This window comes from Eimeria mitis, genomic scaffold (genome assembly GCF_000499745.2).
Source record: "Eimeria mitis Houghton genomic scaffold, Emh_scaff2168, whole genome shotgun sequence".
Taxonomy (NCBI): domain Eukaryota; phylum Apicomplexa; class Conoidasida; order Eucoccidiorida; family Eimeriidae; genus Eimeria; species Eimeria mitis.
In genome coordinates, this window is record NW_013570494.1 from 4,206 (window position 1) to 5,499 (window position 1,294).

The 1,294-nt window shown below is 41.0% G+C and overlaps 1 protein-coding gene across 1 annotated transcript in view; it reads right to left on the bottom strand.

Moving 5' to 3' along the window:
• The window catches only part of EMH_0049700 (uncharacterized protein), a gene marked incomplete at both ends in the record, with an annotated part of 5,050 nt that overhangs the window by 1,535 nt on the left and 2,221 nt on the right, over positions 1-1,294 (bottom strand). The window contains 2 exons of the mRNA XM_013496557.1: positions 191-306; positions 569-738. Of these exons, the coding sequence (XP_013352011.1) occupies positions 191-306; positions 569-738 (286 nt within the window). The remainder of the gene's footprint in view (positions 1-190; positions 307-568; positions 739-1,294) is intronic.

Sequence of the window (1,294 nt, forward strand, 5' to 3'; positions counted from 1 at the left end):
CGCCAACGCTGCGTGCGGTGTACGGAGAGGCCGTGTGGGCTTGCAAATGGCACGAACAGAAGCAAAAGGAAAACGGTAGAGAAGCGGAGTGGGTTTTAAGGAAACTTATATAAAAAACAAATAAACACCCGACATAAAAACGAAGAAATAAGCTTGGGGGCTGTAGAAAAAAAGAAAGAAATCGACGAACCTCGATTGCGGGATTTCGCACTTCTTTAAAGAACGGATGCGCCAAACATTCGTCTACGGAAATACGTCGTTTGGGGTTGAACACCAACATCCGCTTCAGCAGGTTCAATGCTTCAGCTGTAAATAATAAATACAAAAAAAAACAAAAACACATAAACCATCGTCGCGCCAAGCTTCCTGCTGGAAGATGCAAAGATGCATTATGCGAATATATTCGTTTCTATGCATCAATGAGAATGTATGCATCTTATAGGTGAGAAGAAAGAAAATAAACCATGTGTTTGTTCCTGCATTTATTTTATTGTTTTTTCTTGTTCAATTTTCATTTGTTATTTGTTATTTGCTGTTTATTTTGTGTTTATTTGCTTGATCAGCGTACGGGATGAAGCAGAAAATCGTTCGGCCAAGTCGTGAGCCTCTTTAGGGGGAAATGTGCGGATGTATTGCTTGGCCTCGTTTGACTCGAGCGCTTCGATTTCTTCTTCTGTTGGAGTCCCTAAGACGTTGAAAATTACATTTAATTGGTCCTTGTTGCCGCGCGTCTGCAGCCTGCAGTAGCAAAACACAAAACACGCAAAAAAAAAAGAACTCAGAATCAACAGAGATTAAGAGGTTACCAAGAGGAAGAAAATGCAACAAACAGATCGAAACGAAATCAAGGACGCAAACAAGAAGAAACACTGGCGACAGGCAAATAAGAAAGGCAACGGAAACAGAGACGTAGAGTTAACACAGAGACGAATATTGTATACAAGCACACGAGAAAAACAACGTAAGCATACGAAAGGAGAAGAGGCAACAGCAAAGGGGAAAAACAACCAAACACGAAAGACAGTCGGCACATATAACCGGGGAATGCAAACAAAGAATAAGGGAAAGAGACAACGAACAAGCAAGGCGGAGCAAAGGCAACTAACAAACAAAAATAAAGACAAAAAAGGAGCAAACAGGACGAAATAAAACGAACAAACCGTGAAGACCAAGTATACCAGGTAATAAAAACAAATGCAAAAGAAAAGCAACAGAGCGGCAGCAAGCAAATAAGAAAGAAGAAAGATACTGACCTTGAATCATCTCCGTTCTTCTGGTCGGGGGAGAGGGGAAA